The sequence below is a fragment of the Peromyscus californicus genome, unplaced genomic scaffold (genome assembly GCF_007827085.1).
Source record: "Peromyscus californicus insignis strain IS unplaced genomic scaffold, ASM782708v3 Scaffold_6__1_contigs__length_162567912, whole genome shotgun sequence".
NCBI lineage: Eukaryota > Metazoa > Chordata > Mammalia > Rodentia > Cricetidae > Peromyscus > Peromyscus californicus.
Genome location: NW_026294584.1, coordinates 139,381,813 through 139,403,816, shown reverse-complemented (window position 1 = coordinate 139,403,816; position 22,004 = coordinate 139,381,813). Strand labels below are relative to the sequence as shown.

Below are 22,004 nucleotides of genomic sequence, written 5' to 3'. Positions count from 1 at the left end.
CGCCCAGCAAGCCCTGGTACCAGGGATGAGAGGTCAGCTGGTCCTGGGGAGTGAGGGATGAAGAGGCTTGGCAGAAGACCTCCCCAACAGCATCTGCTTCCACAATGCCAGGAACAGGGGTGGGCGGCTGGGGAATAAAGGGCTGATGTGGGTAAGTGAGGAGTAGTCCTGATATGTCCTGTGCTGAGCACTTCACAGCTGCCCCCAACCCCCCGTGCATGGGTTTAGCATTGCTCAAGGTAAAGGTCACAAATTTGTGCTTGGCATGGTAGTATATACCTGGTCTTTCATGAGGCTGAGGCAGGGCGATCGCTTGAGCCCAGAAGTTCAAGACTTGCCTGGACAACACAGCATGACAATTAAAAATATCATTACGCATTCTATTAAGCTCTCCAGATACTCACTCACCCTGCTTAGCACTTCCTCCCCCTACCTGGAGCTCATCACTCAGTTTATGTCCATTGCTTTTTTTCCCCTTTATCACTTCTATGACATAGATTTTTATATGCGTGCAGCTTAAACAGCATACCGGTATTTAACAATATAGAATCCTAGTTTATGAGTTCAGTGGCTCCTGCTTTTGCTAAACATTGTGAGATATACTTGTAGCTGGTAGCCATCATGATGTATCTTCACGGCTGTATGGTATTCTGTACCCGCCTACTGTATTATTACTTCTGGTAGGGTTTTGTTTTGTTTTGTTTTTCTTTTGGGGGAGCAGAGGGTTTGAAACAGGGTTTCTCTCTGTGTGTAACCCTTGTTGTCCTGGAACTCACTCTGTAGACCAGGCTGGCCTCTAACTCAGAGATCCGCCTGCCTCTGCCTGTCTGAGTGCTGGGATTAAATGTGTGGCACCATCACCCTTGGTAGGGAATTGTTAATCCAAGTTTACTGATCATTTTGGCACAGGGGTTGATCACACACTTCCCATCGCCTTCTGCTACTGCCAGATGCACTTGGAGGGCAGAAGGAAAGGATGGTGCCAGAGTCCTTTGAGAGTCTCTTCAGCCTGTGTTGGCTGTGTGTTGGCTGTGTGATCCCAGGCAGTCAGGACTAACGCCAGTCAATGCATTGTGTGTCTTGCAGCTTGCCGGAATTGCGGTGCTTGCCATTGGACTATGGCTCCGATTCGACTCTCAGACCAAGAGCATCTTTGAGCAAGAGTCTAATCATTCCAGTTTCTACACAGGTGAGGCAGGGAGTTGGCACTTCAGCTCTGGAGACTCCAAGCTGACCTGGGGACTTAGGCCTGGGAGGGCCTGGCTGCATGAGCCACCCCGTCCCTTTCAAGTGAGGTGGCTTTGTGAGTGTGTAGAGCTGTGTCCGTGCGTCTGCGTCTGACTGATGTGGTTTCTCTCCTCGCCAGCTGGGTCTGTCATCTTGACCATTCTCTGTGAAGTTGAGTCTGGCAAGGCTGCTACCACTCCTGGGGGTTCAGGAGCCTCGGTTCACACGCAGTGTGTCTCCAAACTAAGTCATAATCTTAAGTCAGAAACCTTTGTCCTACATGGATCTGCAGAGCCCAGGAGAGAAGGGACTCCCCTCCCCGCCTCAGACTAGCTTCCTGGGTGTACAGTCAAGATTAAGATTAATGGGAGTAGAGGGGGGGCGGGGAGAGGGGACGGGGAGGGGGGGAGCCTCTGGTGGAGGAGCTTGCATGAGGCCCTGAGGAGGAGATCAAAAGAGAAGCTAAGAGTCAAGTGATAGACAGAAAATAAAGAGGTGAGGGATGGAGACAGAGAGAATATGGAAGGGGGAGAAAAGAGGTTTATAGGAGAGACTCAAGAGGCCACCCCACCCTTGGTGAAGACTGTTTTTGCCTTAGGGGAGGCTTTCCACTTCCAATATGGCTGGGATCACCCGAGCTTGAGGCAGCTTGGTCCCTTTGTCTCCGCGGGTTTCTTGGTCCTTCCTGCCTCCGTTCAGCCCCTTCCTCTGCCTCTGTAAGAGGAGATGGCACTGAGCACCCTCATCTCATACAGTGGCCGGCTTGGGTGAGCTCGGCCCTCGGCTCCCCTCTGCCTGGTCTGGAAGTAGGAAACCCCCTATTTTTAGAGTGACCCTGTCAGTCATCGGACCCAGCGTGAGTTGTCACTTCCTTTCCACCCACCAAAGCTATTTTTACAAAAGACAAGAAAGCCGTCTGACATGGTTATCATCTCCCAGGCTGCAGGGACCAGGGGCTGAGGCTCCAGGCAGCCTCTCCCCACCCCAGCCCCCCAGCCCCCGCCCTCCTCCAGGGCTCCAGGCAGCCTCCCCTTACCCTCCTCCCTGGGGCCAGACATGGCCAGGTAGGGGAACAGGGAGGTCTCTAAGTCGCAAAGCACCCGAACTCTCTGTCCAGATCTCCTAGTTGTCCTGCCTTTTATTATTGTTCATTGGCAATGGGGTGGGGAAGGGCTGAATGTGTTACCCTATTGTTAAAAAGAAAGTGGAGAAGGAACGCTTGTGGTTTATGGTTTGGCCTTTTGTTTGGTTTTGTGTGTGTGTGTGTGTGTGTGTGTGTGTGTGTGTGTGTGTGTGTGTGTTAACTACAAGCAGAGTTTTTAGGGAGCAGGTTTCCATAGTGCCCGGACTTGTTTTAGCAACAGAGCTTTGAGTTGGCTGCAGGAATGCCACAGCCAGAGCAGGAGGGGGTGGGGTGTGGAGGGCCACACTACACAGAGGAGCAGGGAGCAGGATGCCGAGGGGACCCTTCGTACCCCATGCCCTAGCACACAAGGGAGCTGTGAGATCACTCCCTGGGGATGGCAGGTTCCCGGGCAGGAATAGGTACCTTTTCAGGCCCATCTCCTGGGCAAGGGCCCCACAGTCCCCGTGTGTCTTCTGAGAGTCCTGAGTCCTCAGCCTCCCGTCCTTTTGACTGCTCCTGGTCACCTGCTCATTCTTCCATCACCCAGGACTTGGGCTAATTCTGTATATTTTTAGATGTGGGAAGAAAAGTTCTCGCGGGTGGCTGGGTGACCTGGGAGGAAACCGCTCCCAAGTCTGAGTTCTTCCTGGTATAGTTCCCTGGCTCCATCGCTGAAACGCTACAAGAAACAGGGTGTACCTCCCATCTCATAACCTCCCATCTCATAACCTAGAGAGCCCAGGCACTTGGGCAAGTTCTCAGTCTTAGATCATAAATCCCAGCTCCTCCTGGAGGTCCCTGTGCTAGGTTGTGAGGGGAGCTCCCCTTGTAAGGGACAGGGTAAGGCTCTCTGAGCCTTTTGAGCTCACACAAGTGGAGGCTAAGAGAAAAGCCTCTGCACCCGTGGCCCTGGTTAGCTGGAGACAGCGGTGGTGGCGCACGCCTTTAATCCCAGCACTCGGGAGGCAGAGCCAGGCGGATCCCTGTGAGTTCGAGGCCAGCCTGGGCTACCAAGTGAGTTCCAGGAAAGGCGCAAAGCTACACAGGGAAACCCTGTCTCGAAAAAAGAAAGGAAGAAAGAAAGAAAGAAAGAAAGAAAGAAAGAAAGAAAGAAAGAAAGAAAGAAAGAAAGAAAGAAAGAAAGAAAGAAAGAGAAAGAAAGAAAGAAAGGAAATCATGCAAGGAGGCAAGAGTGGTGACCTCGTGGGTGGAGGCATTGGGGCGCAGCTCTGGGAACCTCCTAGCATTCTAATCCTGCAGGTTATGATGCAGTCAAAGTGATCTTCAGTGGTCCTCCCTGAAGAGACCGGAAGATGATTGAAAACACAGTCCCAACCGGGCAGTGGTGGCGCACGCCTTCAATCCCAGCACTCAGGAGGCAGAGGCGGGTGGATCTGAGTTTGAGGCCAGCCTGGTCTACAGAGTGAGTTCCAGGACAGCCAGGGCTACACCGAGAAACCCTGTCGAAAAACAAAACAAATAAATCAACAAAGCACGTCCCAGAAGACAGTCCCTTGCTGGGGCCTGGCATCCATTGCCCCTCAGCTCTGTCAGTACGCGGCCCCTTTGCACTGGACCCTGTTTTTAGGGTGGTTTTTTGGTTTGGGGGTAGGGGCTTTCTGGAGATTGAACCCGGGGCTTGCAGCATGCAGACTCTCCCGTTGAATTGTATCCCTAGCCCTCTTTCCCCTTCAAACTTTGAGACAGGGTCTCACAAAGTTGTTCACACTGCCCTTGAACCTACTTAGAGTGGCCTTGGTATCTAATCTCCTGCCTCAGCCTCTGGAGTAGCTGGTATTAAAGGCCTGTGCCACCAACCCTTCTAAAAGTTAAGCTTTGAACACTTTATTCTGCTTTCGGGACAATGGGCTATTGTCAAAGCCACTAAAACATCAGGGAACCGAGTGGTGTGTAGGTCTGGGCCCTGCCTGCACGACCATTACATTTTGGGAAACTGAAATTGTTGTCCCCAGGCAAAGGGCCAAGGACCCTTTGTCCTCCGTGTCCCCTTTCCCATTGGACTGTGAGATGAGCCTTTTGTGTGGACCACAGTTCTCCCAGCACATGAAGTAGGGATGCCAGCTACACCCAGGCTGACATCATGTGGTGGCCAACCTTCCTCGCACATGGGCACCCTCAGGCCAGCCTAACTATGCAACTGACTTTTCAGGAAACCTTCTCAGGTTTCCTGGGGGGAGACCACAGCTTGCACAGTCAAAAAAGTGTGTGTAATGAAGCAGAGAAGCAGGACTTTAGAACGGCTGATAGCTTCCCATGAGCCTTCTCTCCAGTTCAGGCCCTGGTAGATTCATCCTGTCAGCAGGCCCCCGTCCCAGGCTGACAAACACGTCAAACATGTCACAGAACTGCATTCTTTCTGGTCCCACACCCACAGCTCTTCTTAATATGGTGTCTTTCTAGAACCATGGCCGGAGGCCATGACTGTCCACCCCTCCTTGGGACATTTTGGATGTAAATGTCCTCGGTATGCAGGCTTGCCCACTGCCTCTTTTTCCCCCACCTGAAGCCGGCATGGCGTGCATACCCACACCTCTCTAAGTTAGCATGCTCAGCCGCACGGAATGGTGATGAGGCTCTTCTGAACTGAGAGGAACCGGCCATGGGAGGGAAGAAAGCAGTGAGCTGGGGGTGGGAGAGTGGAGTGGCGGCCAGTTATTTGGGGATAATGACTTTAAGCAGGTGTGGGTGAGCCTAGAAGACTGGCTTCTCTTCCACACAAGTGGGCAAAGGGAAATGCTTATGAGGCGGAGTTGAGACCTTCAGGGGAGGCTGGTGTGTCCTCCCTAGCCTGAGCCAGAGCCTAATACACAGGTAACACACAACACCCTAATTCCTGTGCAAAGGACACCAAGGGGGAAAAAAGTACAATAAACAGCCCTTAAGCAACTGAGCGCGGAGATCCTGGAGAAGGCCCTCTGACAAATAAATTTTTCCATGAGTCAGACAGAAAGCTAACATTCACTTGTTTTACAAAAGGGAACACTTTGTCATTTATCACTGCCAGCCCTTGCTAACAAGTGTGGGGTGTGGGGCTGTGAGCAGCTTTCCCGAAAGGAAGCAGTGGACAGTTCTTTTTAAAAAAAATAAGCCAAGTGCTGGGGTGGAGCTCAGAGGTGAACGCTCACCCAGCCTTCAGGAAGCCCTGAAGGGTTGAGCTCTAGCCCTGCAGAACCACAGTGGGGAGTGGATACAAGCCAAGGCTCACACTGGGTCCATGACTCACTAGGGTTGGGAGACCTCTTTCCAGATGGGCCACTCTATAGCTTAAAGGCAGCTTCAAGGGTTGCCGTCTTTTCTCCCGACTAGAGAAGGCCAGCAGACACTCCAGAGCTGCAGCTGTCGGAGCAAGATTCAAAGCCAACAGACCCTTTCGTTTAAAATCTTTCTGGGGTGGATCTGTCATGTGAACCGAGAGGCCCGTTCGGGGAGCACTCTCCCTCTACATGAGAAATGCTCTCTCTTAGAGTCACTGCTACCACAACGGCCCTGGCTTTTTACCAGGGGGTCCAAGCTCCCGTACTGGGGATGTGGACTCAGGAAAGTGCATCTGTCTGTTTGCACTTGATTCTATTTCATGCGCTCATAAATCCTTTTGATCTCTTAATGCCACCCCCCATTTATTCAGCCCTTGCTCTGCAGCTCAAAGGAGTGACCTCATCCTTCATTGTCTTGCCCTGATGTGACAGTCAGAAATCAGGACTGGACTACTGCCTCACTCACTCAGTGGTATCCCTTTGGCAGCTGCACCCCTCCCCAGGGGCCGCGCACGGGACTGCACTGCCTCCCAAGTTCGGGCCCCACTCCGTTTGACTGGCTAGGAAGATGACTTGAGGACAAGCTGCGTCTGTCCCCTTGCTCGGTCTAGGCCAGGCATGCACAGAAACAATACCCACATTCATCCACCCTGGGGTTTGCCAGCAGCCCCACGTGACTTCACGTCACGGCAGATGGGAGGAGGCAAGAGGGGCACAAATGGCCACTGTGTGTGCTCTGCTCTGTGCTGCCTATGAGCATCAGCTGCAGGCCAGTCCCACAGTCTCCTGCTTGCAAAGTCCAGCCCTACGCCGGGTGCTGCAGATGCGGGACAGTGAAGTCACTGTGGCACCTGCCAAAAGTTCTTGTCATGGAGCGTGCTCTGTGTTGGGAGAAAGCATCCTATCTCTCCCTCTCATTTTCAGCCCCTATTTGAAGAAGTCTCTCAGGCTCCAGTGGGGGAATAGGGAGAGAGTATCAAGGATGTAAAAGTCACCACATGTTTTTGCAGTGGTTACCAAGTCCTTACATCATTGAGCTTAATAACCGCCGGCACTTCCTGTGCATATGTGGATTACATCCTCACAGTTCCAGGAGACAGCACTGTTGCCGTACCCCTTTTGTGGTACTAAAAGTGGAACCCATGCCTCACGTACAGTAAACATACCACCATCCCAAGTCCCAACCACCCCATTTCTTTTAAATTCACGGGTGGACACGTGGAGGCCAAAAGAGAAAGCCGGGTGTCTTCCTCTGTGTTCTCCAGATCATTGCCTTGAGACAGGGTCTCACTAAGCCTGGAGCTCTCCTTTCCCCAACCCCAGCTACATAGCCCTGGCTGTCCTGGAACTCACTCTGTAGACCAAGCTGACCTGGAATACACAGAGATCTGTCTGCCTCTGCCTCCATGTACTGGGATTAAATGGGTGTTAGCCGGGCATGATGGTGCACACCTTTAGTCTCAACACAGAGACAGAGGCAGGTGGATCGCTGTGAGTTCCAAGCCAATCTGGTCTACAGAGAGAGTTCCAGGACAGCCAGAGCCACATATGGAGATCATGTCTCGAAAAAACACACCCCCACACACAGACACACAATAAGAATAATACTGTGCCAGCATACCTGACTGGTCATATACACCTTTAAACCCAATACTTGGGAGGCAGAAGCAAGTGGATCTCTATGAGTTCAAGGCCAACCTGTTCCACATAGAGTCCCAGGCCAGCCAAAACTACATGAAGAGACTCTGTCTCAAAATTATATATATATAAATATATATATATATATATTTATATATATAATTTTATAGAATAAATATAAAGTATTTTTCTGAATAAATTTCTCTGGGATTACAAACCTGGCCTTCAAAACCAAGCATTCTGGGCTTTAGAGCTGAGGCTCTTGACATGTCACAGTAGGTTAGCTAGAACATGGGTAGCCAGATGGGAGGTACTGGGGCTGAAGAAGTGGCCCAGTGGGTTAAGAGTGCATGCTGCTCTTGCAGAGGACCCAAGTTCAATTCCCCGAACCTATGTTGGTTGGCTTAACAACTGCCTATAACTCTAGCTCCAAGGACAACTGCATGTATGAGCACATAACACCAACAGAGACACACACACACATACATGTAATTTTAAAATACATTTTTAAAAATTATATATATATATATATATATATAATATAAGTTCTTCTTTAATTATGGGAGGCACTACAACCTCTCTTGGTTTTCCCAGAGGACTTAGGTCAGAGGGGGCTTCACAGGGGTAGTCCCTGCCCAGCAGCTGTATGGCTCCTTGGGAGTGTCACAGTACGATGGACTCTATGGGCATAGCCATGATGAGCTGGAATAAATGTAGCCAGGGCTGTGGCTACATGTGTACATCTCCACTGTGGTTCCAGATGCAGGGGTTTGCATTCTCTGGGTGTGGATGAGAGTTAAAGACTCGTTGCCCTCTCCTACCCCTTCTCCCCCTTAGCCACTCACCCTGAAGACTTAGGCGTGGCGTCACTCACTGTCCCCCAGCATGATGAATCCGTTCACCCTTAGTCTAGAATAACTTCCTTCCAACTGTACCATTTCTTCTTGGCGTGTAAGATTGGTGTGAGTGCGTGTGTGTGTGTGTGTGTGTGTGTGTGTGTGTGTGTGTGTGTGTGCGTGCAGTACGAGGTGCCTGCAAAGGCCAAGAGAGGACATCAGATCCTGAGTGCTGGAGTTACAGGCATTTGTGACCTGCCCAACTTGAGTACTGGGATCCGATCTCTGGTCCTTAAGCAACGAGTACTCTTAACCACTGAACCGTCTCTCCAGCCCTAAGAAACGCGTCTTAAGTAAAGGTCACACAGCAGTTAGCAGCGGTGTTGAGGCGAAGACAAGGATCTTCTGGTCTGATACCCACACACGTGTCCTTGGCACTAGAACAAGAAACAGCATTTCCAGCATGGACACTTGGCTATTTATGTGCCTGGCAGTGTGCAGAAGAGATTTCTAAGGGGACTCATGTTCTCAAGTCCCAGGCAGTTAGCCCTAGTTTGAGGGGTCTGAGTTAATTAGCTCAAGTGGGAAGCCAACAGGAAGGAACACAGCTGACTGAACCAGAGTTGTGTCCTAAGTAGAATCTGAGGGTTCCTGTCCTCGGAACCCTTCTAGGGAAACAAAGGATAAGGTAGAGTATAGACATGACGGAGCAGAGTTCTGGGCAAGAGAGAGGAACCAGGAACAGAGGTGGAGAGTGCTGTTTGGTTAAGAAAGGGGGCTCTTTCCCAGGAGTGGAGGTAATAAACATGGAGGCTCACCGAGGAAGAGGCCTGGGCCTCCAAACTGATGTTTCCAAACCTGTGTCCTTTCCCTCCCCCTCCCCTCAGGAGTGTACATCCTGATTGGAGCTGGGGCCCTCATGATGCTGGTGGGTTTCCTGGGCTGCTGTGGAGCTGTGCAAGAGTCCCAGTGCATGCTGGGATTGGTGAGTATTCTTCTCTACCCCCAGGAGCAGTCGGTCTTACCTTAATCCTGTTCCTTTCCCCAAGTGTCACCAGACCCAACGCAGAGGACAGGTAGAGTGCGTGGAGTGACAAAGGCGCCCACACAGCCGGACTCCACTCACCTCCCCTGTGTCCTCACTTCAGCCCCAGCAGCATCTGCCTGGCTTCCACCACCATCTTGCCCACGGCCCCAGGCAGTGGTGTTATCCTGCTGCCAGACTCCAAACTAACACCCTTCAAATACCAGTTTAGAGTGGGCTGAGCCCACATTTTCCCCAGATTGCCATGGGACTCTCTGCTTTTCCGGTCACCCCCTTCCTGCCTGTTGATTTGTGCACCTCCGTGCTGCCTGTTCTCCACCCCTTTGGTGCTTCTGCCTGACTTGCTGGAGCCTCTCTCACCGCGGCCCGTGTGTCTTCCAGTTCTTCGGCTTCCTCTTGGTGATATTCGCCATTGAGATAGCTGCAGCCGTCTGGGGCTACACCCACAAGGATGAGGTAAGAGTTTCCCAAAAAGAACTCTTGGGTCCTGCAGTGACTGGAGTTTCGGAGCTGGGAAGGGGGCTGGTGAAGGTCGAAGGGCCCAGGCTAGTCACTTGCTTGGGCTTTCCACAGAACACACCTCTGGATCCAGTAGGGTTTCCACGTGGGAGCAGGACAGGCACTCCTCAGGGCTGGGAACGTGGAGCTTCGCCTGCCCTGTGTGGGTACCACATAGTAAACATTCAAGAACTATTCATTTTGGAAGCCATTGTATATATGTACCCATCTGTGTATCTGCCAATCACAGCGAAGCAGCTCTTCCCCCACCCCCTAGAAAGGCTGCTTAGAACAACACGGCTTTCTGTAATAAAGAAAGCTCTAGCCAAGTGGTGGTGGCGCACGCCTTTAATCCCAGCACTCGAGAGGCAGAGGCAGGCGGATCTCTGTGAGTTTGAGGCCAGCCTGGGCTACAGAATGAAATCCAGGACAGGCACCAAAACTACACAGAGAAACCCTGTCTCAAAAAACAAAAGAAGGAAGGAAGGAAGGAAGGAAGGAAGGAAGGAAGGAAGGAAGGAAGGAAGGAAGAAAGCTCTAATCTGTAACTACACACCCCAAGTGCTACACCAGATGCTGCAAGGTCCCCAAGTATCTGAGTTCCAGAGCCCCACTTTCAGGAATTTTGCCGTCTAGTGTGGGAGAAAAATGTTTGACAAATGTCACGCAAGTCATTTATAACCAAAAGTACCTTGGGATTTAAAAGGTGAGGTTGGACAGAGGGGTCTCTTTTGGTTTGTAGAGAAGGGAATATGGACCTTGAATGATATTCATGGGGGGTTGGGGGAAAATGGGAGTGGGGGACTGCTGGGCTGAGCACATCTAAGCTTGAGGTTCTATGGTGAGCTCGAAGGAGTTGTAGGCCAGGCTGGCACAGACTAGTGCAGTATTTGAAGGCAGGGCACCCGACACTCCTCTGGTGACAGAGGAAAAGAACATGGACGCTTGAGGCAGGATCCCTGTTTTCAAGAAACTGTCCAACTGATAAAAGAATTTAAGGAGAGCTAGGGGCTGGGGATCCCCGGTACCACACCACCACCTCAGAAGAAACTTAGCCAGGCAAGATGGTCAACTCCCGTAATCCGGGCGCTGTGGAGGCTGAAGCAGGAGTGCCGCTGAGAGAGACGACATGGGTGGCGGGTTAACGGAACACTGGAAGAGATCTGCGAAGACGTTTTCTAGAAACTCATCTCTACTACTGATTCGTTTGTCCCTCGCAGGTGATTAAGGAAGTCCAGGAATTTTACAAGGACACCTACCAAAAGCTGAAGACCAAGGATGAGCCCCAGCGGGAAACACTCAAAGCCATCCATATGGCGGTAGGTCAACCTCTGTAGTGGAAACCACTGACCCCTCGGCTACACCCCTACAGAGCCACATTTTAATTATCTTTTTTTTTCTCTCATCCTCACCCCTGCTTTCCTTCTTCAGTTGGACTGCTGTGGCCTGCTGGGCGTCGTGGAGCAGTTTATCTCAGACACCTGCCCCAAGAAGCAAGGTCTTGAAGCCATCCAGGTTAAGGTAAAGTTAGAGCAAACTTCTGGCACCCAGCCCTACTGTTTAGGCAAATCCCTGCAAAGGCAAGGGTGAATTTAGTAACATTCTTCCCTGGGGCTTCTTTCCTCAAGAGGCAGCAAGACAAAGTCCAGATCAGAGATACAACAAGGTCCTCTAGCACCTGGAATCCCTCAACTGCTGCCCAAGTCCCAAGCCTTAAAGCAAGCATACTCTAGGGAGAGGAAGCCTGCTTCTAAAGCTGTAGTAACAGGTCCTGGTGGGTCAGTCTTCCTTAATCCAGAAGCAGAATAATAGGTGATTCTCCAGCCATGTGGGAAGAGACCCCAGAGGGGCCTCTCTGAGTGGCGGAATACTCGCCTGGTGGGTAAAGCTCCAGGTTTCATCCCCAGTACTGCCAAGTAGAGAAAGAAGGGGGGAGGGGGGGAAGGTGCCGTGATAAAAGCATTTGGTGCTCTTCCGGAGGACCCAGGTTCCATTCCCAGCATTGCGTCTCAGAACCATCTGTAACTCCAGTCCCAGGGGATCCCGTGCCCACTTCTGAGCTCCACAGACACAGGAACAGACGTGGCGTACACGCACACATGCAGACAAAATACTCACACGTAAAAGTAAAAGGAAGGAAAGAAAGACCTCAAACCTCCCCCGCTCTGAAGTCTTCTCAAAGTCAAAACTGTTTGTGACCTGTGTCTCGTTTGCCTCCCTAAGTCCTGCCCAGAGGCCATCAATGACGTCTTCAACAGCAAGTTCCACATCATCGGAGCAGTGGGCATCGGCATTGCCGTGGTGATGGTAAGTGGTGGGGGGTCCACGGAAGATTCGCTCTTCCTAAGCCCTGCCCAGGCACTGTCAGGAGTGCTGTGGGGTCAGCAGCTAATGCGGCCCTGGCTGTCCTGGCCAGGTGGGTGCTGTCAGCGTTTCCTTTTTGCTTACTAAGAGGTAGGAGCACTCTGAGACTGTGGCTCAGAGGTTGAGCACTTGGCTAAAATGGGCAAAGCCCTGGGTTGCATTCCCAGCACCGCAGAAAGGAAATGGGGTGGCGAGTGTCCTCCTCGGCATATTGTGTTGGAAACGCTGAATTGAGCATTTAAAGCTGAATGGTCTCTGAGGAAATGGCTCAGGCTGCGTAGCTCAGCGGCTGGCTGGCTGTTGGAATCCAAGTCGGCTGTCCTTCCTGTCATCCTGCCTGCGTCTCTCCCGCATCAGAGCCCTTCCTGGACCTCATTGCCCTGGTCTCTGGTCTTGGCCTGAGTGACGGACGCTTCCCCTTTCACTCTTCCTGTCTTTGCAGATCTTCGGCATGATTTTCAGCATGATCCTGTGCTGTGCCATCCGCAGGAGCCGAGAAATGGTCTAGAGTCTGTCCCGACCCCGAGCAGGAACAACGGCCCCTGAATACTGTCGGGCTGTTTGGATTTTTGCCACTAATAGTAGTATTCATGATGCATTTCTAAACAAAAGTTATTCTGTGTCTGTCTTTTTAATGCTCTGTTCATCATTGACATTTGTAGTCGAGGGATCTGGGGGTTCAATTTTATTTTTTTTTTGGTTGTTTATTTTTGCTTGTTATGTTAAACGAAAATCCTGCAATGAAAGGTACTATATTTGCCAGACTCTAGACAGAAGATATTGTACATAAAGAGAATTTTTTTGCCTTTAAATAGATAAAAGTATCTATCAGATTTAATCAGGTTGTAAGTTATATTGAAGACAATTTGATACATAATAAAAGATTATAACAATGTCTAGGACTGCTTGGGGTATTGCTTTCTTTAAATTCGTTTTTGGAGCTGCTTAGTTTGAAGGTATTTTCAGCTTTTTTTTTTTTTTTTTTTTTTTAATCTGTAGTCCTTGGCTGGGCGGTGGAGGCGCACACCTTTAATCCCAGCACTCAGGAGGCAGAGACAGTTGGATCTCTGTGAGTTCGAGGCCAGCTTGGTCTACAGAGTCAGTTCCAGGACAGGTCCCAAAACTACACAGAGAAACCCCTGTCTGGAAAAACCAAGTAAATCAATAAATGAAATGAAATCTATAGTCCAGGCTGGGCGGGAATTCTCTGTAGCTCAGCCTGGCCTCGGGTTCCAGGAAGCCCCCATGCCTCCCATGTGCTGAGGTTCTCCTTGTATACCACCACGCCCAGCTCTTCCAGCTACATTGTATTCTAACGGCACCAAATGAGAAGCAGATTGGAAGGTGGGTCTCATCCTCGCCTACTAATAAAGAAATTTTCACCTACTAGTAAAGAAATTGAGGCATGAGAGATTTTGATCTGATGTCACACAATTTTGGGATGAGTCTCACCCAGCAGTGGGTGGTGTCTTAGGGTCTCGTGAGTCTGTTCTATATTCACAGTTTAGCCTCCAGCACCAAGACCTTGTAGCTGGGCATAGCCCGTGCTCAGTAGTCTTATCTATGAAGAGCTGTTGGTTGAAAGGCTAAGGAAGTACACATCCATTAGGATGTAGTCAAAGGAACAGAACCACTCTAAGATACGCCTATGTGTGGCTTCATCACAGGAAATCTGTCCCTGCGCGGTCCCTGGAGCTAGTCGAGGAGACCAATGGATATCAAGGGGGGAGCAGGAACCAGCTGGAACCATAAGCTCCCGCTAGTGCCCAGGGGCAGGCAACTGTGACAGTTCTTGTCTCTGACCCCGGGAGAGTCCTGCCTGGGCTGGGTCCTCGGCAAGAGGACTGAGCAAGCTGAGCTGATATGAGGTGTGGCCATGGGGAGTAGGGGCAGAGTGTAGGCCCCAGGGAATCTGCTACTTCATTCCTCGTCGAACCAGAAGTACCAGGGCAGGGAATTCTGGGAGGTGTACTTCAGCATAATCAGATGGAGAGATCACAGAGCCCCACAGTATAGGCAGTGACTCCAGCTTAGACCATGCACAGTCTGATCCACAGGCAGTGCAGAGAAGTGAGGAACGGCAGGCAGCACAGGAAACACTGTCGTTATCTACTCCTTGTTTGGTTTAGATTCTTCTTAACATTCTCTAAAAACAAGAAAAGAGAGTAGTGGCTGGAGAGTTGGCTCAGTGGTTAAGAGCACTGGCCACTCTTCAAGAGGACCCAGGTTCAAGTCCAGCCCCCATATGACTGCCCACCGCCGTCTATAACTCTATTTCCAGAGGATATGATGCATGCACGTGGTGCACAGACATACTGTCAAACCAAACACCAATACACATTTTTTTAAATGTGTTGTATGGGGAAACATCCCTATAATCTCTGCATTCAGGAGACTGAGGCAGAACTGTCAGTTCCAGACCAGTGTGGGCTGCATACATAGCAAGGCCCTGCAGCAAAACAAAAGAGACTTAATATTCCTGAATGCTACGACATGTTCATAGCAATAGATGACCACAGCAGAATATTACCTGGCCTTGAAAAGGGCAGAGAGTGGTGGTGCTCGCCTTTGACCCCAGCACTTGAGAGGCAGAGCCAGGCAGATCTCTGTGAGTTCGAGGCCAGCCTGGTCAACAGAGCGAGATCCAGGACAGGCACCAAAATTACACAGAGAAACCTGTCTAAAAAAAAAAGAAAGAAAGAAAGAGAGAAAGAAATGAAGTGTGACACAGCAACATGAGTGTACCTTGAAGACACTATGGTAAGTGACATAAGCCAGACACAAAGTAGACAGAAAGTAGATCAGAGGGAACTCAGCTAGGGAGAGGAAAACAGGAAATAACTAGAGGGGGGGTTGTTACTTTTTAATTACATATGTTTATATTTAGCCAGGGAGGGGGAATTCATACCACAGTTCATGCATATGTGGAGTTCAAAGGACACCTTGTGAGAGTTACTTCTCTTCCCACTGTGTGGGTTCCAGGGGCTGAATTCAATCAAGTCCTCAGGCTCAGCGGCCAGCGCCTTTACCCACTGAGTCGTCGTCCATCTTGCTGGCTCGGGAGTTACTGTTTAATGAGTCCGGAGATTCTGTTTGGGATAACGAAGTTTGGGGAAGGTGTAAAGAAGCAGGGCTAGTGCCAGACTGTGGCGGCGCACGTCTTTAATCCCAGCACTCAGGAGGCAGAGGCAGGCGGATCTCTGTGAGTTCGAGGCCAGCCTGGGCTACAGAGTGAGTTCCAGGAAAGGCGCAAAACTACACAGAGAAACCCTGTCTTGAAAAACCATAAACAAACAAACAAACAGACAAACAAATAGTAGGAAGAGAAACAGGGCTAGTGTGTTGTACGGTTTAAAATGGTGGAAATGGAATGTTGTATGTTGGGTATATTTTGCTAGACAATCTAAAAGGGTGAGTCAAGTTAGCTTTCTCAGATCCCACTTTCTCAAATCCCACAATTCACTGTGGCCCCGGATCCCTTCTCCATTCAAGCGTTTGAAGACAGGTAGTATGGTTCTGGTTGTGGAAACAGGTCAGCCATTAGTTTTGTCTAAGTTGCAGAACGTGTCTGAGGAGAAAGGAGAAGTCCCATGACATGTCCAATAAGGACTCCTCACGGAAGCTGTTCTCTTCTATCCCGCACTCTGCAGGCCTAAGTGACGGGGCGTGGGGGGTGCAGCCACCCCCAGCCTTCGCGCTGGCTTGGTGAGTCCTGGCAGATAATGCAATTGTCCCCATTCAAGTCTTGGCCATCAGACCCCTGGAAAACTAATTCAATTTCTCTCCTTTTAAATTGGATTTTCCCAAACCATCTGCTTCCCTTATGGAAATACAGGCAAGGTCAGCCCTTCTCCTGACATAGAACCTCCACTCTGCAAAACCCCTAAGCCAGACCTGCCTTTCTGGCCAGGCAAGACCTTGAGGACTTGTTCCCCTGTGGGGGCAGGGTGTATTCTACCAACCTCTACCTACCTGGGCAGTCACTAGCACCCACAGGTCTCAGACTGACTCACAGGTACTTGTGGACTCACAGGACCACAGCACTCAGGAAAGCCTGGAAAAACATTGTTCTCGTGGCAGGAACAGAGGCCCTGGACATTGGATCCATGTTGAGTCCATTATCTCTGACATGTCACCTGTCAGGAGACATCCAGGGCAGTAGTTAGAATAAGCATTTCCAGGGCTGAGGTGTGACTCGGTGGTAGAGGGCTTGAATAGCTTGAGTGAGGCCATGGATTTAATCCCTAGTACTGAGCAAAAAGTCATGGGCATTCCTGTGTGTGCCAGGGTCGGGTGTATGAACTGTGTGTAACTGGGCGGCAACATGGCGGCCTCAACACATCAAGGCCCAACAGGTATGATATCCCAGGACTCATTTGATGACCAGGTTACACAGCCCTTGAGGTAGCCTGGGAGTGTGGGAGGCAGTAGCTTACGTGAATTTCCGTCAGGATGAGTCTTGGCATCTGACACGTGGGATAGTAAAGCTGGTTCTGGTTGTTGTCGTTGTTGTTGTTGTGTTGTTTGTTTTTGTTTTTTGAGACGGCATCTCAATATCTAGCCCAGTCCGGCCTTGAACTCACAGTCCTGTGCAAGCTTCCTGTGCTGGTATTACAAGCATGCACCACAGTGTCAGAGGGTATGGCTTAGATTAAGGTTGCTGTCACAATTAAAGAATATACCTAAACCAGAGCTTCCTGGTACCCACCTTTAATCTCAGCACTTGAGAGGCCGAAGCAGGAAGATCAAGGAATTTAGCTTCAGGCTACGAAGTAAGTTTGAGGCAAGCCTGAGCTACAACCCTGCTTCAAAATAAATAAATAAACCAGGTATGATGATGCACATCTTTAATCCCAGCACTCAGGAAGCAAAGGCAGGTGGATGACCTCTGAGTTTAAGGGCCAGCCTAGTCTCAGAGCGAGTTCCAGGATAGCCAGGGTTACCCTGTCTCAAAAAACCAAAATAAATAAAATAGTACACTGAAGGCATTTTGCCAGGATACACACGGGCGCGAGCACACACGCACACACACACACACACACACACACACACGCACGCACGCACGCACGCACACGCACTCGTGGGCACGTGCACGCAGCTACACAGAAACATTGGGGACCACATGGAGCAGCTCTCCTGCTGTACCTAAGAGAATGAAGAGAAGGAGCTGATAAAACACACAAACTGAAAAAAGTGGGACTCCCCTGACTGTCTGGAAAATAATCTTGTGGATCAAAAGAGACAGCAGAGGCCGGACAGTTGAGTTCAGTTAAGAACACTGTGGCTCTTGCTCAGTTCCCAGACTCCTAACCACCTGTAACACAACTCCAGCTCCCTCACACAGGGGGCATACACACATACACGTAAATAAAAATAAATCTTTTATTAAAAAATTTTTTGAGGTAGGAGAACTTCCACTTCTTCCCACAAAGGCCCAGCCCCAAGAAGACCTGGAAAAACCCAGCCCGAGGTCAGCGACCACACCCTCTGCATCAGGCTGCCCTCTTGTTTCCTTCTGGGCAAGCCTGGAAGTCCCCACCAACTGCTGCCCCCCACATCCTCCGGGCAATGCCCAAGGGGCAGACAGCACAGCCATAGTTTAGACTGATTCGGCCACCTGCTGGGTTTAAGGTGAAGGTAAGTGGCTGTGTGCAGGTCACCTGGGAGCCTCTGACCGATGAGAGCAAAGATTAATCACTTTCTCCTTAAGCAGTTCGGCCACTGTAGGTAGTATATCATTTATATCTCCTTTCGATTGTAGTTGATTGGGAAATGTTAAATGACCAGAGGAGAGTCAGGGTCTAGCCGGGAAAACAAAATGTAAAATAGGTCATTCATCAGGATAAATTTAATCTAGGAAATTGGTTAAGTCCTGGCAGACTGAGGGATCTCTCAGAGAACAAGGCAGTAATGTGGCTAAAGAAACAGCTGCCAGCCCTGTGGCTAGGGCCCTGCAGAGCGGGACTGCCTGGAGGAAAGGCATGTTCCTCCAGCTGTAGGTTCCTTTAGGGGGACTGGGAGAGGCTAATTCTCAGAATGTTGGAGTCCACATGTAATATTACCCATCACACCACACACTTCTCTGAACCCTGGCTGGTGATTTCTAGTTCCCTGAGGGCTCAAATAACTAGCAAATATTTGGGGGGTGGATGCTCAATATTAGCCATGAGGAAACACAAATCGAAACTACAATGAGGTACCACCCCATTCCCACTAGAATGGCTGTGCTGATGGGAATTCTCATACACTGCTGGTTAGAATGTAAGCTAGTCCAGCCACTATGGAAATCAGCACTCTTCTTCAAAACAACTAAAAATAGAACTACCACATGATCCTGCCATACCACTCCAGGATACATACCTGAAGGAATATAATCTGCCTGCTACAGAGATACTTGCACATCTGTGTTTATCACAGCACTATTCAAAACAGTCGACAAGCAGATTCAACCTAGATGTCCATCAACTGGTAAGGGGATAAAGAAACTGTGGTACGCATACTCAGCGGAGTATTATTTGGCCCTAAAGAAGAAAGAGATCTGCCGTCCGTCTGTCACACAACAGAACTGGAGGACATGATGTTAGACGAAATGGGCCCAGTTTCAGAAAAACAAGTTTCCCATGTTCCTTGTCCTGTGTGGAAACTAAAGGTTATCCTGGAGGTAGATCTGTGATTGCATGGGATAGGGAAAGGTGGGGAACAGAGTGTGAGAGAAATCTGATGTGATCAGTACACCGTGTGTGCACACATAGATACATCACACTGAACCACGCTAATATGTCCAGTTAATAGATGTATAAATGTATGTTGATAAAAAAAACAATAAATACAGTTAGGCGAGCAGAAATGAGCAAAGCTGTTTCCCAGCTCCCTTCCCTAAGGTGGTCCCTGCCCTGAACAGGGACAGCAACCACTGTTGTAACTATAATTAGAGGCTTTGACCACTACCTGCGACAAAGGTCATTTTGAACAAGGAAATTCTGGACTCGAGACTTTATTGTGCTACCCAAAATTGTCGCAAGGCTTCACCTGGAAGTGACTGGAGAAATCTGAGACCACCACATGTGGATCCTGGGCAACTGTGGGCCCAGCTGGTTCGGCCCACTGTATGCAAATGTGAAGAGTGCCTGGCACAGACACACAATGATGAGGCCGTGACTGAAGCTCATTTGGTTCATTATCGTTGTTTTGGGAGTGTTTGGTGTGTATGTGTGGTGTGTGTGTGTGTGTGTGTGTGTGTGTGTGTGTGTGTGTGTGTGTGTGTGTCCCGCGCTCCTGAGTGTTGTGGTTACAGGCAGAAACCACCATGCCTAGCTTGGGATCTCAGGTCCTGACCACTCCTGCAATGCCTTACTGACTGCAATGTAAATTGATTGCTCAGCATGTATGAGGCCCTAGGTTCAGTCCCCAGAACTGGGGGTGGGGGGTGTGGGGGGAGTTAGGACCCCCCCCCAACACACACACACTTCCCTGAAAGATTACAAAGTCCTCAGGTTGTAGGGAGCTAAAAGCAGGATTGTCTGAAGTCACTGGACACTCATTGTGGGTTACACCGCAAAGCTCAGTTAGGCCTGGAATTCCCCGCTCTGTGGGCAGGGCTCTCCCCAGCTCAGCTTCCCAGCAGCAGAGATCTGCAGATGCTGGGCCGTTCTGCACAGTCGCCCTAAGCTAACATGCCCAAATCCAGAGGATGAAAGCAGTCCTTTCATTAGCAAGATAACAATGACATTTCCTGTGTGTCTTGCTGACTGGGTTTGTGACTCTTCCTTCCTCTAATCCTCACCCTCAAAGGGATGAGCCTTATCTTCTACCCGGGGTGTAGGATCCAGTGTGGGATCCAGTGGATTCATCCTGAGTCCTAGGTGCTTAACTGATGAGAGATTGCCCCTGCTCACACCGCAGCTCCTAACCATGAGGAACTCAGGGCAGAGGCAGGTTGACACAAGTTCCAGGCTCTCTATTCTCATTCTTCTTAACCGTGTTTATATACCTCTCCATCTTGAGTGCAGACCCCACCCAATGGGTTCTCCTCTGGATCAACACCTAGCCTCAACACCTGCTGTGCCCACCACTCACTCAAAGCCCCCCTTTCCAGGGCTGGAGAGATATCTCAGTCACTAAACTGCCTGCCGCACAAGCATGAGACCATGACATCAAATCTTTAGCACCCACATAAAAAGCCAGACACAGCGTACACATTTGAAACCATGGGCTGGGAGTGTGAAGACAGGAGGATCCCTAGAGCTCATTGGCCAGCCAGCCTAGCCAATCAGTGAGCTCCAGGTTCAGTAGGAGACCATGTTTCAAAAGGCAAGATGGAGAGTGATTAAGGAAGGCAACCGAAGTCAGCCTCTGGCCTCTCACATGCACGTACGCGCACACGAGTGCGCGTACACACACACACACACACACACACACACACACACACACACACACACGTTCTTGGCCATCACTGCCACAAAGACCCAGCTTAAACCCATCACAGAGCTGATGACAGAGACCCCTCAACTGATGGTTCCAGGCCCCTGCCCTCTCTTGGGTGGACAACCATCATACAGGCAGTGGCTTCATGTGGAGGGACCACGTAGCTGCCTCTGGCCAGTGGACTAAAGTAGAAGTGATGAGTGTCATTAGCAGCCCAGAGGACTGAGGGAGCTTCGTGCCCTCCCCATCCATTGGCTCAGCAGTGACAGCTCATGGATGGAGAAGATGTGCCCATGTACCCTGGGCCTGGAATGACCCACGCATCATGCTGGTGAGACCGCATGGACAATGATGCAGTGAGGACCGTTTGACTTCATATTTACCACACACTGACTGAGCTTTCCGCGTCTCTGTTCCAGCAGCCAAGCCTGTGCCTCTGGCTCCGCCCCTTTTCTCTGTCCACCCTCCCCTCCAGTACTTATTAGCAGAGAAGCTCAAAGTCAGAGGTGTGTGCATGAGTGTGTGTGTGTGTGTGTGCATGCATGTGTGTGTTTGTGTGTGTGTGTGCGCCTGTGGGTCTACAGGTGTGTGTACACGCACATGTGGAGGTCATAAATCAGCCTTGGGTATTATTCCCCAGAAGCCATGCCTCCAAGTGGATCTGATTGGCTATGCAGCAAGCCCCAGGGACCTGTTTGTCCCTGCCTGGCCTGCTCTGGGATTACAAGCACACACCACCAAGCCCAGCTTTTTCCACTTGGGTTCCAAGGGTCAAATCCAGGCCTTCATACTCTAACGTCAAGTCAAGTCAAAGACTTTTATGCAATGAGGAAATTGTATCACGGACAGGAAGTTCAAAGTCAGGGTGTTCCATGGCTGAATGTCTGTAGATTGGTTTTTGCCCTTGAATGTGTTCCAGTGTGGTCATGTGATCGCTGCAGTGAGTCAAGGCCTCGTCTTGTCCCACAGTGTCTGTATTTAAAGACTGGAAGAGCTCTCTCTCTCTCTCTCTCTCTCTCTCTCTCTCTCTCTCTCTCGCTCTCGCTCTCGCTCTCGCTCTCGCTCTCGCTCTGTGTGTGTGTGTGTGTGTGTGTGTGTGTGTGTGTGTGTGTGCGTGTGCGTGCGTACTATTTGAATTTTTGTTTTGGTTTGTTTGGGGAGTGGGGTGAGACATGGTCTCACTAGTAGCCCAAGCTGATTTCAAACTCATAATTCTCTTGCCTTGACCTCCCCAAGTGCTGAGATTACAGGTGTAGCCCCCCCCATATGTAGCTCTTTAAAAATACGTAAATTACTCCTAGGATTCTCTCAGGAGACATCCTGTCACATCTCCTTGGTCAGAACTGGCCACGTGACTGTTTTCTATGACAAACGGAGGAGAGTGGGATTAAAGTGACTGGATTAGATAGACTAAATAGGCCCAGGCCTGAAGAGGGTCTGACTTCAGCTGAGACATGTAGCCTGTGGATACCTGGAACCAGATAGGACACGGCACCTGGGCAGGGCCTTGCCTGTAGGTCAGATACACCAGTCCATTGTTTTCCTCCTCCATTCTCAGCCTGGAAAAGGTA

At 50.2% G+C, this 22,004-nt stretch overlaps 1 protein-coding gene and 1 long non-coding RNA gene across 2 annotated transcripts in view; one reads left to right on the top strand and one right to left on the bottom strand.

Moving 5' to 3' along the window:
- Nucleotides 1–12,904, top strand: part of Cd9 (CD9 molecule) — a 34,539-nt gene extending 21,635 nt beyond the window's left edge. Inside the window, exons 2-8 of the mRNA XM_052720790.1 lie at nt 1,087–1,189; nt 8,990–9,087; nt 9,529–9,603; nt 10,866–10,964; nt 11,077–11,166; nt 11,869–11,952; nt 12,452–12,904. Of these exons, the coding sequence (XP_052576750.1) occupies nt 1,087–1,189; nt 8,990–9,087; nt 9,529–9,603; nt 10,866–10,964; nt 11,077–11,166; nt 11,869–11,952; nt 12,452–12,517 (615 nt within the window). The 3' untranslated portion in view covers nt 12,518–12,904. The remainder of the gene's footprint in view (nt 1–1,086; nt 1,190–8,989; nt 9,088–9,528; nt 9,604–10,865; nt 10,965–11,076; nt 11,167–11,868; nt 11,953–12,451) is intronic.
- A 1,826-nt stretch (nt 12,905–14,730) lies between these two features.
- On the bottom strand, nt 14,731–21,437 carry LOC128099937 (uncharacterized). Its single transcript, XR_008214609.1, has 2 exons — nt 16,446–21,437; nt 14,731–16,145 (listed from the first exon to the last, which is right to left on the bottom strand). It is a non-coding gene; the product is annotated as an uncharacterized LOC128099937 (long non-coding RNA).
- Nucleotides 21,438–22,004: the final 567 nt, after the last annotated feature.